The sequence below is a fragment of the Homalodisca vitripennis genome, unplaced genomic scaffold, assembly GCF_021130785.1.
Source record: "Homalodisca vitripennis isolate AUS2020 unplaced genomic scaffold, UT_GWSS_2.1 ScUCBcl_52;HRSCAF=833, whole genome shotgun sequence".
NCBI lineage: Eukaryota > Metazoa > Arthropoda > Insecta > Hemiptera > Cicadellidae > Homalodisca > Homalodisca vitripennis.
Window position 1 is genome coordinate 288,428 of NW_025776188.1, and position 14,688 is coordinate 303,115.

Here is a 14,688-nt window from a genome sequence, read left to right on the forward strand (position 1 = left end):
TCAAAGAAAGGGGTTTGCTTTTTGAAACCTGAAACACTTTACATTAGGCCAATTCACATTTTCATGTTTGGTGTTTTTCGTTCTGTTCAATATTAGATTTTTTTTCCCAGTTTGCAAAGGTCAAAGATTTTCCCAAAATCCAAAATCGCAACAATGTATGGTTTAGGTTTTTTACGAGCCATTCCAATCAAAAGTGCTCACTCTTGAGTGGCATAGATTTTCCTGTGTTAGTGCGCTCTTTCAATCGTGGCTTGCATTGAGTCTGCATTGAGTCTGCCTCTAAGTACGAGTGACCAGGCTTCATGAACTTTAACTTAACAGTTTCAATGTGTGTCTTGTTTACAACATACATAATTCCAGAAGCAATAAATTGATTGTGATTCTGACCACCACAAGTGTCAGAAAACGTTGTAACATGTTTGATTTCCTTCGGAAGATTTGTCATGTATGTAATCAATCGAGTACCAATTTCACTAGAGCCCTTCATACCGTTGTATTAATCCCAAAACATAGCAAAAAACCTTCACCTCTTGAATCGTAAACTGTAAAGTTGTAAACTGAGAGCTTTCTCTTATAATAAATCTGTGCATCACCAGCAAAGGGAACAGATAATACCGCTTGAAGATCAAACTTGGCTGTACCCTATCTTTCTCTTTGCAGTCCATTTCCTCACTTTTGTATGTCCATCGCTTGCGTTTTTAGACGCCGGGTGTGTGATTGGTACTCTTCTTCTAAACCTTCTTTATTGATAGCATTTTTGTATTGGTTACATTTAGAGCACTGATCCTTCTTGGGAATATAGAATGATAAAGGAGGATCATACGAATTAAAAATGGAGCGATATATTTGCTCTTTCACTGGCTTCTCAATATTTTCTTTTGGACAGAAACTGCTAACGTAAAGTCTGTAAAGTTCTTTCATGTTCAACACTGGTGCTAAGTACAACTTTTTTTAATTCTTACGACAGTAATGAGTCTCTGTTCTTGGAAGACTATCTATGTGTTTCTTTACTTGACACACTACCTCAGGTTTGGTTGCGTTAGGAGCTGGCCTACCCTTCCTACCAACTGTTCCAGTGTACACAATTATTGTGTCCACCTTTCCATTCAGAGTTTTGTAAGAGGTTGAGGATTTTCTGCCCGCGACTAACCATTTCTTAAATTTCAACCTAGAAATCTTCATAAGTAATTACGGTAATTACAAAATAATCAGAAAAGTCTATAACACAAGCTTTCTCAGTAGAGGTTAACAGCTCGAACTAGAAACATTAAGGTCTTCGTGGTTTTGTTTATTGTTATGGATTATGTTCTGTTGTGCACAGATGTTGTATGTCCTAAACCTAACCTAATTGTAAAATAAAATGTTGGACATACTATATGAGTGCACTTGAGATCAGCGAATTTTTGGACATACTACAAGATGCAAGACAAATACCAGAGAGAGTAGGCCTAGTATTTTCATGCACAATCATTGCAAGTCTAAAGATACTATATCTGTGCTCTAACGGTATTTTCCTCTGATCAGCTGGTACTGCAATCACTGGACATGCTACAAGTGTGCAGTGTAAAATTAGATCATTCCAAAGTGTACACTTTTTTTTTTAAGAATTTTTATTAATTTTTCTATTGTAATAATGGACATACAATATGTATGATCTGAAAGATGAAGACTACAGCTTTCCAAAGATATAAAAATGTCAAAAGTGAAAAAAGTGGACATACAATGTCTGTGCTTATAACCATCGATATATTAAAATGCATATACATTTAGACAGTATAATAGATCTAAGCAAATTATTTTTCCTAAAGTGCGCAAGTGCTTTTTTGTGGTTATGAGTATTGTTTATTTATACCATTATTTTTCTTGTTTTAAATAATTTTTATTGTAAATCCTAAGTAGGTTTAAGGGGATTCAGCACCCTTGCAACATTTTTTTTAATATTTAATTTTGCATGGAATTTTTTTATTGTTGTTTGGTCATAGAGCCCTAACATACATAAAAAAGTTAAAAAAAATTTTTATTTTACGTTACCAAAAAAATAACGTTTTTTCAGAAAAATGTTAATTTAATAAAAATGTTATTCTGAAAAAACTACTTGGTCAAAATAGATGATTTTGGTGTTAAATGAAAGGTATTTTTATGCTCAAAAAATTTATGTATTTTCATTATTGTATCTACAGAAACACTGTTTTTTTAAATTATTTTTTCAACTCATAAAAAAACTGTTACAACATTTAAAAAAAATTTTTTTTTACAAAACACCAATGGTCCAATATTGATCAAAAATACAGAAAAAGGCACCTTGTAGTACTATATTGTTTCACCAAAAAAAATCATGGATCTATCTTTAACGGTTTTCAAGTAATATCCAATTTTCCTCCTGAAAACAAAGAAAATATAAACTTTCGGATAATCGCAATTAAAGTTAGACAATATATTAATATCTAAATACTGTGTATTTTGGTACAGTTAAATATTTTTATGCAATTATATATTGATTTATAGATAGTAAAGACCATTTATACATCAATATAATGAATATTCATGGGTTATAAAATTTCTCATAGGCTAATTTACTGGTAAGCTACAAATTTATTTAGCCTAGGCCTATTTAAAAAATATGACTTACTCTTAAAACTGTCCTACACCATATGATGTCCCTTCTCCTTCCAATCTTCTTTCTTCTTCCCTCATTACTGCTAATCTTTTCTTCCTTTTGTAGTCTTGGTATTTAGCATATTTCCTTTTTGTTGCTATGCTAAGCCTCGAGGCGTCAAAAGATTTGGCGATTTTCGCAGTGTTCGTACCAGGACTGGTTCCAAAGCCAGATGTTTGTTGGATATCAGTTACTGTTTTCAGATACCCTGTGTTTTAAGTACAGATGCCTTCACTGAGTCTCATAAGTAGGGTACTTTTAAAAACAAATATAGTTTTTGGGCATTTAGACCATAAAACACCGTGAAGAGCTTCATTTGCGTTTTGAGTTTTCCCATCAACACATCTAGATAGTAATGTTGTAGAACCTAGTCTTTAATAAATTGGCATAATCTTTGCCATCACATCTTGCCTTAGTGGAGTCTTTATTTTATTTTTATGGGATGGCGGGTTTTCTCCTTTCGCAAGGGCTCTCTGGTAGAAACACCATGATTCATCTCCAACTGGACAATTCATGTGCTGTGGTTTATCGTCGGTGGACATGCAGTGATGTAAAGTAGCAAATACTGCTTTTTTCGTATTTTCAACACTGCCAATGTTGTTTTGAATGGCATTACGGTAGTATGCGGTGAGCTTTGTAATTGTTGGGTGAAGTGAATAAAACCTAGCATTTGCTAAGTCTAAGAGATTTTTAAGCTACTGCTTGGTTTGGTGTGAATAAAAAGCTAGCAGTTGCTAGGGGGTAGGAGTTGCTAGGATTTTTCCGGAAACCTAGCACTTGCTTACAATACCGAGTGAATAAAACACAACTTCTCAATTTAAAAGCTAGCAACTGCTAGGCTTTTGTTAAGTCAGCACCGAGGCATGCTAGCTTTTTACTTAGTTGTTTGTTGGACATCAGCCATGGCGGAGTTTATGCAAGTTCGACAGCATAAACATTATGGTGCTCTACGAGAGATAAATAAGTGTAAGGAACTGTTAAGGTTTGAGTCCGAAAGTATTGATTTTTTAGCCGCGGAGTTTTTGAATGAAACTGACACTCGTGGCGGTGGACTTTCTCCAAGGAAACAAATGGGGGTTTTCTTACGTTTCGTAGCCGATCCTGGTTTTCAGTCTGGCATAGCCGAGGACGTTGGCGTTCACAGAACTACAGCATGCAAAACTGTAAGCTATGTTATGGATAAGATTATTGATAGAGCTAATTTTTGGATACATTTTCCAGCAACAGTCGAAGAAATTAATGAAGCAAAAATTCAATGGCAGAGAAATTTCCGTTTACCAACTGTGATCGGGGCGCTAGATTGCACTCACGTACAAATTAAAAAGCCTAATCTGCATGGGGACGAATATGTAAATAGAAAAGGGTGTATTACAATAAATGTACAGGGTACATGTGACGCTCTTGAAAGATTTACTAGCATAAGTGCAGAGTGGCCAGGGAGTGTGCATGACGCACGAATTTGGCGCAGAAGTCCAGTTAGGGAGATCATGTCACGTTTTGATGGTAGAGTATGTCTTCTTGGCGATTCCGGGTACGGAATATCACCATGGTTAATAACCCCTTTCAAACCACCAACAAATGAAGCAGAAAGGCGGTTTAATTTGTGTCATTCTAGGGAAAGAGTTGTGATCGAAAGGTGTTTTGGACAGATAAAAAGAAGATTTCCGATACTGGGTAACTGTGTTCGTGTGGCTTCGGAAAAAGTGCCTAAAGTAGTCGTCTGTTGTGCAGTCCTACATAATATTGCCAAATATCTTGGTGATGTTTATGATGACAATTTTGAGATCAATGGTGACGATGAAAATTGAAGAAATAGACGTACAACATGAGAATCCAGGAACTACTGGTCGAGGTGCTGACAAGCGAAGAGAAATGATGTTGTTTGTAAATCAATAAAGTGAGTATTTACTCGAATTACCCATGTCTTGTGACCGTTTTACAAAATACACAAATGGGAAAAAGTTGGGCCAGTTAGCTGGTACTGTTTAATTTTTTTTTGTTTTTTTTTGGTTTTTTTTTTTTGTTTTTTTTTAGGGATTAGGGATAAAGGTTGAGTGGTATATTTATTTATTATTTCGATAACAATTTACTACTTAGCTAGGAAATATTAATTTATAAGTTTAGGTAAACATGAAAATCTTCATTATCAGTTTGAGAAGCAACATCTTGAGAAGAACTTTTCTTCTCATTTTCAAGTTTATTTTTTTCTCTTTTCAGTTTCAATTTGTTCAACTGCATTTGCTGCAGCAAAACAATCCGTTGAAGTTGAGGTATAGAGAGGTCCTTTGTTTCATCACTTTCATAGGCCATAACGGTTTTGGCACTTTTTCTCACTTTAGTCACAGTTTTTTTTCCGCCACAAACAGTTCCTTCATTGCTAAGGTTCTCGTCGTCGGACTGCTCAACTTCAGCTAGGGTTTTCGTCGCTGATGTTGTTAGGATTGCTTGATGTTCCAATAGAAATACTCCCTGGTACTTTAGAAAATACAGGGTTGTTTCCTTGACTTAAAAAATCATGAAATTCAGTTTCCCATGATTTCATCTTTATTGGCTTGTTCCCAGTTTGTTTTTTGTCTGTTTTTATTTTGATATTCGACTTCATATTACTCAACAGCTTATTTAGTTGAACAACTGTTACAACTTTCCCTGTAGCTGATGAGTAATCCTCACTGACAATTTTCCAGGCATCTTTTTTGGCCTTAACAGCAGATGGAGTTTTGCATTTTTCAATTATTACTGGGTGTTGAGTCACCAGTTTGACAAACAAAGCCCTGTCTAAATATTTATCGTCACCAACATCTTCGTCGCTGGATGACATGACTGCTGTGATGGTAACTAATTTCCAATCAAACAGTCGAACAGTCGAAATAATTATCCTGAACACAAAGCGAACTACAAGCGAACTGACTAGTGAGTAGTGACAAGAGACAAGACTGCATCGGAAAACGGAGCGGCGCGGCGCGGCGCTGCGGCGGAGGAGAGAGGAGGGGGGAACAAGTCACAACATGAAACCTAGTTGTTGCTAGGCTTTAGCAAGTGCTATGCCTAGCAGTTGCTCAAGTTTTTCCGGTTACTTCTTAAACTAGGGTAGATGTTTCTACCTAGACCTAGCATTTGTTTATTCACTCCGATTTGAGGAAGAGCTAGGACTAGGGGCTAGGTGCTAACCAGTAGATTCTAGGTTTTATTCACTCCACCCGTTGTGTCTTTTAGGCTACCAAGAGATTTACCGCCTAATGTGCATCCGGTCTTTTTATTTTCTTGGACAACATTCCTCAGAGCCGTACCTAGTCTTTTGGAAACATGATTGACACATTCAATCTTTTCAATTTCCAGGTCACCATAAGGTTTCAGTGAATTCAAGTGGACAAGTGTCTTTGAATCACCATCAGATATTAGAGTTTTATACCGAAACCCTTGAGCCAATGAACGGGACCAAAATCCTCTCAGCTGCAACGACCTCCATCATAGGAGATGATCCATCGTAGTTTTTTTCACAATTCGGCTTGTGAGAAGCCATCCAAGTTTCTAGTTCTGCAGGCTTTTCTTTTAGTTTGTTTGACATTATGTCACAGCTTCGACAGTATTTTGATAACACTTCAAAATCAATGACAAGACCTGTGTTCATTTCAATGCAACAGCCAACCCCATATTTACTGGTAAAACCTCTCTTGTTCCAACTGCCATCATAACTCACTGTCAATTCCAAAGGTTGATCAGTATCAATACCTCGCAATAAAGTATTAGCTTTACGAACCTCGCAGCGCGCAAGTTCAAGATTTTTTCAACATTTTGAGTTGCTGATAGAAGTAAGGCTTTCTTGTGGGCATTATAAGATTTATTCTGAATGGATTTCATGTTCATGTACATCGAAAAAGTTTGAATGCCCCGTAGTCCTTTGCCCATAGAAGAGAAAGCTTGAACCATGCGTCTGTTTACATCAAACGATGGTGTTTTGGCTTTTTGCTGTATTCTAGTCGAAGTATCAAACCGAGAGCTATAGGCACATTCACTGCAATATATTTTAAAAGTAATGGCAAACCCATTTACATTTAGTGTCTCCAAAACTACACTACCAACAGATAAACAATCAGGACAGGGAAATGTGCATATAAATGCTGTTAGCTGATCTTTATCAACTAATAAGTATGTAGTTGCATTTTCATCAACATCAATATTATCATTATAGCTATGATATAGAGCAAATCCAGTTTTTTTTCCTGCTTGTTCCTCATCAACACTAGTTTTACCTTGATTTGATGGTAATGTTTCAGAAACAGTTTCTGTGGTTGTTTGGCCTAAAGCTGGGTTTAGGTTAGGTTCCTGTTTCATTTGTAGATTTCCACCGTTCCATAATACTCTTCCTATTTTTCTGGCTCATCACAAGCCTTTTCTTACTTTTCCTACCCATTGTAACACAAGTAGATAATGTTTCACTAATAAAAACTATTATAAAAAACCTCTCAAACACATCTGATTACATTTACATCTACTGAAGAACTACTGACATCATTTGTTTACACTTTGTTTTTTTTCTCTCTCTCTCTTTTTGCCTGTTAGCTGGCCTTTATAGTCTTATAATGCGGCCACGTAGTACACTTGTTATGTCTTCTTTCTAGTTATTTGCCGTATTCACTTTTTACACATGAACCTTGAGGTTGCCGGCCAAGATATGAACAATTAGTTAGTCTTTGCATTTTCCAAGTCATGTGTTTTTTTTCTTCTTTTTTTGTAATTTACTATATTGCTATTATTATAGGCTATTTTTGAAACAGGTGACTCATAGACCTCAAAGTAAACAAAGCCAAGTATATAATATAATAAAAATGGAATACTATAACAAGATGCAACTGCATAGGAGGAATGGAGTAAATACTGCACTAGCCTACCTTTTGCATCCGCGCGGTGAGGCTTGTAATGCTTTAGAATAACGCCAATTACACATGAAATAAACAAGTATTCGACTTTTTTATTATATTTTTCTTGTTTATAACTAAATAAAGTAACATTTTATAAAAAAATTTTTGTAAAAAAATATTTTTTTTACCATTTCAAGGGTGCTGAATCCCCTTAAGTAAGGAATATAATGTTTTGAGCATTAAATATAAGTTTATTGTTAACATAATGATTTAAACAAGCCCTTGTTTGCTAACTTGGTACCGCACAAGCGAGAAAAAGGGTAGCGCTTTTAACTGAAATTCAATGTTGTATATCTCTAAATGTGGTCAAGTCTCAGTCATAATTTTTTATGAGATATTCCTATTTGTATAAAGAACATTCTGTATAATTTTCATTTATTTTCATTCAGTCCAAAATTTGATATTTGTGAAAACATATTATATGTGGTGTGAAATAAATGTAAAAAAGAACAAATATAATATTCGTTGCCATAGTAACCAGAAAATAATCATTTTGTATGCGGCTCATTTAAGAGTCAATACCAAACAATCGTAGGGGAAATGAAAATTACACCATAATTGTAATAAAAATACTATTTATTACTTATAAAATATCTAAGAAAAGTACTGCTATTACAATATATGCCTAACCTGGTCAAAAGAAAAGTACAATTACTAATAACAATTTGTAAGTACAATTACATATTGTTGTGCCATTCTGCAAAGCAGGGTGTAGTGCAGAGTCCAATGCAATTGCCCTTCTCGTCCTTGCAAACAGTACAAGAAAAGACTGTTTGGGTCCTTTTGTTGTGTTTCTTTTTGCAGAGACGGCATCTGAGCCTCTTGTCCAACTTGACTATTACATGTTGTGTTGATGTTGATGCACTGCTTGGGCGACGAGGGATGGCAGGTTGTGGCTTTATAAAGATAATGCAAGGTAGGGACAGGGTTTTCCAGAGATTTTTGAATACAAGTATGCACCGTTCCATAAGGCTGCTTCGACCAAATGAAAAGATACCTTCAAATACCACCTGATAGATTTTCTCGGGGTTGAGTAATATGCGACTATTTGGTCACTCCTGTCAATACCACTCATATGTTTATTATAATTTATGATCATGGTGGGCTTTAAGGGGACCGGGTAGGTCCTATGCTGCGCATGTTAAATTTGCATATTTGGTGCACACTTTTCTCAGAAAGTACTAAAGCTACACACATGAGATTTATACCACATGTTATATGCATATTGAACTACACTTTAAAGCAGGGATTTATCATTTTTATTTTTTAAGTTATGATTTTTTTTTCGAAAGTGCCTTTTTTGTGATGTTTTTTCAAAGAAAAAAATTATAACTTGAAAAATAAAAATGAAAAAAATAAATCCCTGCTTTAAAGTGTAGTTCAATATGCATATAACATGTGGTAAACATTTCATCTATGTAGCTGTAGTACTTTCTGAGAAAAGTGTGCACCAAGTTTCAATAATGGTGTTTTCGAGAATCGCAATTCAAAGTAGGCCTACTTTTAAAAACACATGTAATCATACCTTTATTGATTTAAAACAGACCAGCTCCATAACTTGGGTCATCTGGGTCTTCTTCTTTGTCTTCCAGCTTTCTTTTACTAGATCTTTTCTTCTGTCTTGCTTGTTTACTACCGTCCTGGGTATGACGTTAAACTGCCCACACCCACCTAACCATTTCCTTAATTCCTACCCAATCCCCCTCCAGGGTCTATTATTACCCGCTCTGTTCGACCGTTCCAGTACATGGCTCGCTGGGAGTGCTTAAGCCGGCACTAGGTGCCCTATCTGGTGTCGGTGAGAGCTGATGTGAGCTTGTCTCTGCCGAGGCGTAAGTCATGTACTGGTTCAGAAGCCAGCCACTTCGATGTCCTTGGTCAGGAAGTGTGTATTGAGCAGGAGTGTCGGAGCTCCTGCTGCAACGTGCGAGCCCAGGCCGTGCGAGGATACCCAGCCTGGTTAAACGAGTCAACACCGGGCCCCGGGGATCTGGGGTAGATTAACCTGGGCTCCCACGGGACCCAGTTTTATCGAGGGCGTGCCCGTTCCCGGTGTATCTCGGCCTGCACCCTTACACACGATGCGCTGGTTAAAAATACTTAATGGAAACTGAAACCACCCCAAAACTAGGGCGAAGCGTAGTAACTAGAGATCAAAGTGATCTAGAGAAGAAACGGCAGTTGTCTGACTCAGAATGTGAGCTCGATCAAAACAAGCAAAGAAAAATGGAAAAAGAACAAACCGACGATGAGATAAATATTCCTACTCCCTTATTTCTTGTGCTAAGTCATAAGGAAGATGGAAAGACTTTGACTAAGGTGAGCCCGTTCCTTATCCACAAATCTTTAGTAGCCTGTGGAGGGCAACCTAAATCTATAAGGAAGCTGAGGAATGGAACTATCCTGTTGGAGGCTGCAAATTGCATCCAATCCAAGAAGTTCCTTAAAATGACGAGTTTTTTTGACCAGGTAGCGATTACTGTCCAGCCTCATGCCTCTCTGAACTCTTCCAAGGGAATCGTTTTCTGTCGAGACCTTATGGACTGCAGTGAAGAGGAAATAAAGGTTGAGCTGCAGTGCGAGATGGTGACTGATGTGGTCAGGATTGTTCGGACCGAAAACGGGGTAAAGGTTCCTACCCGGGTCTTATTTTAACCTTTGCAAAACCCCATCCGCCAGAAAACCATCAAAGCCGGTTATATGTCTTTGTCTGTGCGGCCGTACTTTAAAAACCCCCAGCGGTGTTTCCGCTGTCAGAGGTTCGGGCACTCCAGTAAAGTGTGTTCGAACCCGGAGACATGTTCCCGCTGTGGTGATGAAGGACACAAAGAGGAGGGGTGCAAAAATGAGACGCGATGCATCAATTGCAAGGGAAAACATCCGGCATACTCAAGAGAGGTGTAACATCTTTAAAGAAGAAAAAGAAATATTAAAAATTATGACTATCGAAAAGCTTTCATTTAAACGAGGCGCGTCAAGAGTACAGGAGGAGGGTCGCCCCAACTCCAAAAAAAGGAGTTTCCTACTCTGAAGCTGTATCTGTCCCTGTTCAGACTGCACAGTGTTCCTCATGTACAGTCTTGGAGGGTATGGTGCGTGCATTGACTGAGCAGGTGGCTGCTCTGGTTCAGCACCTCGCCGCAGGTGCTGGGGAACAGTCTGTGGTCTTGCCCAGTAAATCTCCCCGAGACGTTCAGACCTCCTCTAAACCTAATGCCACAGTCTTATGTTAAACCTTCACCAGGAGGTCTTACGTATAGAGATAAAGTTCAGCAAAATTTGAAACCTGCCTTAAGTTTAGAAGAGAGAAAGAAATTGTCAGAAAAGCTTAAGAAGAATATTCAAACTAAAGTCGATAACAGGTCAAAAGTACCTGTTAGGAACCCTAACACGTCATCATCTAAGTCATCTCAACTGTCCATCAATGATGATGACACAACTGAGGATCCTTTGGAGCTCCGGACGGAGTTCCAAACGTTACGTGGAACTTTCCGCCCTGTTACAAAACAAAGAAAAAAAATCACTATGTAGTAAAGAAGTAAAAATATTGCATGCATTATAATAATAAAATAAAAACATGCTTATTCAATGGATAAACGCTGATAAACAAAATATAGTATTGTGTTAAGTTTATCTATTCCGATTAATTAATTGTTGTTAATATTTATTAATTTTATTATTTAATTTTTATTTATGACAGCTGCCAAATTAGCCCCTTTACAGCTACCTTGGTAGCAGTAAAATTTGTTAAGTTTTTACAGTTTATTTAATTAATGTTATGTACCTTGTCCTTATTTATGTTCTATTTATATTTTTAGCTCCTATATGGGTTAAGACCTCTCTACAGTCTTTCCCTTGTTACATGTATTGTTATCTAGTTATAAGGTTATTTAAAATTATTTACTCACCTACTTGCCTTGATTCCTATTTATATTTTTTTATTATAGAATGTAATCTATGTTTGCCTAATTGACACCACCAAATACGAGTAGGTGCCAATTTTCTCTTGAGGGCGATGATAACCGCTGCGTTTTTCGCCCCTTATAAAAAAAAAAAAAAAAAAAAAAATTGTTTACTAATTTCAGATGCTGCTCGAAGCGAATCAAATAGCCTACATTTATCGGCTAGTTTCATTGCTGCTACTGTATTTTTCCCACACTTTGCAAGCACTTGACACTTGGTTATCTGTCCAGAGTTGAAGGTAGCAACAGCATCATAAACCCCAAAGTGAAGAGTTTTTCAAACCCACAATCCCGGTCTTAGGGAGTCTTCACCAAATGACGTGGTTGACCCACCTTTCCAGTAGTGTAGGATCTGATAAGCTCTTGAAAAACAGGCTTTTATAAAACTCCATAATAGGCTGAGGGATACTGGATCTATGAGTGTAATGTTCCCCAGTTGCAATGGACTTATTATATTTACACCAAACTATCCGAGCCTGCCGGACATAACCCGTGATTAGGATCTTCATCTACCTTATGATAATACAGTGCCTAAATAGATTGGCTTCATATCCTGCACACTATGGCTGTTTTTCCTGATTGCTTGCCCATTAGTATGTCTGCAAGCTGGGTCTATGACAGTAGAAGATAAACGGTTTCTACCTCCTAAGCCTTTGTCGTCAGAGAGCTTTACGGATTTGTTTTTAGCTTTCAGTCTTCGTAACCGCGTTCCCATGCGTTTCTGGATATGGCCTATGCATTCTAATTTTTTTAATTTTACAGTCAGGACCATAGGGACACATTTTCTTCAACAGCTCCAAATCCCTTTGAATCACGGTCACCAAGGTACAGTGTGTAGCGCACATTATATGATCCCACGGATCTACTAAATATTTGTCTTGCCCCTTCAACCTCCATGCCTCCACTTGCTCCCTTGTAATTGGCTATACATGTTAGTTTCATGTGCCCCAGACAGCTTATTTAGGCATATACAATGCTTAGAAAATATAGCTAGGTCAATAACAAGGCCAGATTCAAAACTAGTAGCGGTGATAACACCATTTAGGGACGTATATAGACCCTTTTTTGCCATGCTCCATCGATGGCTACAGGGATGTCACGTACTCCGTCATTTAGGTCGACTGCTTGTTGAACAGCTTCTTTCATACCTTTGAAGCATACATCTTCAGCACTGCTTCCTAATAGTTCTATATATGCCATAAACTTAGTAGGAGGGGCAGGTAAATTTAAAATACCGCACAAGGTTTTTGCTGCTGAAGTGCCTTTAACCTATGGATCGCAACCCATATAAACCATTCTTGTATTTATTTCATATTGGTTTGTTTTAGGTAAATCTATTTTACCTGATGACATAAAGGAGTGAGATTTCATGCAGTCCATACAATATAGTTCTAATTGACTTGCAAGTCCTACGTTCAATGGGTTTCTCAGTACATAGTTTGTCGAGTCACATGAAGAACATTTTAAAAATTTACATAAAGCACTTGACAACAAACCTAAATCTATAATAATATTTACATTCTCTTCTTTATTTGTATACATCATATTTGTCATCCAAATTCCCTAGTTTCTTTTTAGAAGCACTTTCCAACTCTGATAATACAGTCCTATTACTTACAGGTATAGGTCTAGGCCTAGATTGAGTGTTGCATCTTCCTGGCTACCTAAATTTGATATTGTGCTGTCTACAAAGTCTTCTCTAGACATAGGAGAATCAGTATTTCTGTTGGTATAATATATATGAATCAAATACCGAAATATCTAGTAGATTGAAGAAAATCTTCTTCCAATACTTCTTAGTGGTTTGAGCACATGAAAGGTGATAGATGCTTTTATCACTGCAATCTACACCTCCCATCTTCAAGTTATAATTATCAATTACAACAGGTTTTACTGCACATTGTCCCTTTCTACTCCTCACATTTTTATCCTCGGCATGATAGGCTGTTGTCAGTAAGTACACAGGTTTCCTATGAGCTTTTTGTTTGTACCCTACCAGAAGCGTCCTGTTTTTCCTGTAATATATACTTTCCTGTACACCTAGTTTAGCAAGTTATAACTTCTTTTGATAGCCCTTGGTTGTTCTTATTTACAGTTCCTGTAATGAATGTTTTCATATTGTAAAGCCTATCGGCAAGAGGCAGCTTTGTATAGAAATTATCCGTAAAAGATATGGTACCCTTTATTGAGAAGATTGCATGAATTCAACTGATCAATTACCATATTTTTTTTCGTGTGAAAGGAATCATTACCTCCAGCAAGATAGTCTTTACCGTTGTATAAAGCTACATTCATCACATAATTGAAGGGGTCGGACTAACAAAGTGCCAACCCATCATTTTGTTTAGTTTTGAGTTATTTCATTTTGAAAAGTTTGGTCAAATCTACAAATCATAATTTTTAAAACTATTTTGAGAAAATATTATTAAATATAAGCTTATGTAGTTATAAATCATTTTAATAAGAAATATTTTAATTTCTTTGGTCCAAGTATCAGAAAAAAAAATAAAACAAATACAAAAACATGAAAATGATTGTTGGCACTTTATTGCACCTTAGTAATTACTGAAAAATCTTAATTATTTACAGGATTAATAAAGTGCCAACCACACATTCCACGTTATGTATTAGGCCAAAAAAAACTGTTACGAGGTAAGAAAAAACTAATGTGACACAGGTAGTTGGTATTAAAAACAAAAAAATCATTAAAAATTAAAATACATTGTTTTATGTTTCTGGTTTTACAATGTGTAACACGATTTATTACAACGAGGTAGAAGGTTTACACACGTGGGATAAGATTATTATAATATTCGTGGAAAATTGGAGGAACAAACTTTAGCAATTGTTTCACGTCATCTAGTTTTTTCTTCTCAATTTTATTTGCTTCACTGTACTTCAACTGGCAGAACAGGATTTCCTTCTCGTCCTTTTTTCTTAAGGCTTACAGTATTGAAGGCGGCATTCACCCTATGTTTAATCTTCATTTGAAGATGGTCCTCAACCTCAAACTTAAAAGCATAGAACCTTAGAAAACAAAACTTTAGACTTATCATTGCAACACGATCGCTTTGTGTTAATATTTTCAGAATATTTTGTTAAATTCATGATGTCATTCTGTGTCATTGTTTGTAACCATAAATCCACCACT

The 14,688-nt window shown here is 36.6% G+C and overlaps 1 protein-coding gene across 1 annotated transcript; it reads left to right on the plus strand.

The window, feature by feature from the left end:
• The first annotated feature begins 3,306 nt into the window (after nt 1-3,306).
• Nucleotides 3,307-4,464, plus strand: LOC124370236 (putative nuclease HARBI1). The gene has a single exon (XM_046828524.1). The coding sequence runs from the start codon at nt 3,520-3,522 to the stop codon at nt 4,462-4,464; it is 945 nt and encodes a 314-aa protein (XP_046684480.1). The 5' UTR covers nt 3,307-3,519.
• Nucleotides 4,465-14,688: the final 10,224 nt, after the last annotated feature.